This window comes from Wasmannia auropunctata, unplaced genomic scaffold (assembly GCF_000956235.1).
Source record: "Wasmannia auropunctata unplaced genomic scaffold, wasmannia.A_1.0 LD320142.1, whole genome shotgun sequence".
NCBI classification, from domain to species: Eukaryota; Metazoa; Arthropoda; class Insecta; order Hymenoptera; family Formicidae; genus Wasmannia; species Wasmannia auropunctata.
The window spans coordinates 1-1,267 of NW_012042748.1; the positions used below are offsets into that span (position 1 = coordinate 1).

The 1,267-nt window shown below is 32.7% G+C and overlaps 1 protein-coding gene across 1 annotated transcript; it reads left to right on the top strand.

Moving 5' to 3' along the window:
• Window positions 1-6: 6 nt before the first annotated feature.
• LOC105460531 (chymotrypsin-1-like) lies at window positions 7-1,228 on the top strand (the record flags this gene model as incomplete). The annotated part of the gene is made up of 3 exons (XM_011706980.1): window positions 7-140; window positions 618-885; window positions 1,040-1,228. Coding segments are annotated over 3 exons (576 nt in total), but the record flags the coding sequence as incomplete, so codon positions are not given.
• Window positions 1,229-1,267: the final 39 nt, after the last annotated feature.

Sequence of the window (1,267 nt, forward strand, 5' to 3'; positions counted from 1 at the left end):
TCTCAAATTATTGGCGGCAGTAACGCTGCCTTCGGCAAATTTCCGTATCAAGCGTCATTGAGATTAAACGGATTGCATATATGCGGTGGATCTATCCTTGATAATCTTAATGTATTAACTGCAGCAAGTTGTGTTCTCAGGTATGTTAAACATTCTTAAATTATATCAATATATTATTATAGTGAAATCTAATTTTAAAACTAGTTTTTTAATATGTCAAATCGACACGATGTACGTAATATATACCTAGTAAACAAATTGCTCATAGTATGACAAATTAGCAGCAAATTTGCTCAAATATTACAATACACATTCGATATCATTTACGTATATGTTAAATACGCATTTCGTCAAGAGTATGCCGATATAATTTAACAGCAGACCATCGACAGAAATCGAACAGATTGTATCACTTTTACAACATTTAAATGTAGTACATTATTTAAATTGTTACTAAACGACAGATTCTGTTTAATTTCCGCAATCAATCCATTACATTTTGTTAGCAAATTCTATTATGTTTCTACTGGTATTTTATCGACAAAATATCTATTGTACTAACAATTATTACTATTCTTGAAAGTTTGAGAGTTCTTACGCACTGTTTTTATTGTTAGATCAAAACCGGACGTTAGATGTTCACCGGACGAATTAACGGTTCACGTTGGCTCAAACTTATTAAACGAATCAGTATTTGTTTATGACGTAGCCAATGTTAGGATTCACCAAAATTACGATGATTATTTTCTCATTAATGACATCGCCTTGGTTCATCTTAAAAGTCCTATCAAATATTTCAAGTTAGTGCAACCGATAAATCTTACGAAATCCGATGAAATTTCTGAAGGCCTGCAGTGCACGTTAACCGGATGGGGAAGTATATATGTAAGCTAAACTCGTAATACGAAGATTTTACAGTTAAATAATTGTATTCAAAAATTATATATTCTTTAAAGAGCATTAATATTATTTCCGTTTTATATGTATAATAACAAGCTAGGAATAATAAATGACATTTTGATGCAATTACCCTTTTCAGGATGGTGGAAATATGTCGAACAGCTTGCGAAAAATTGATTTGGTAGTCGAATCGCAGAAAAAATGCGAGGAAACATATTGGAAAGTGACAAATAGTCATATCTGCACACTGAACGCTGTCCCTAACACCATCGATGGGCCATGCGACGTAAGTCATCGATTCTTAATATCATAAAACGCATTAAGGTAGTACACTCGCGACAATACCATCCAAAAGTTAGGTCTCATC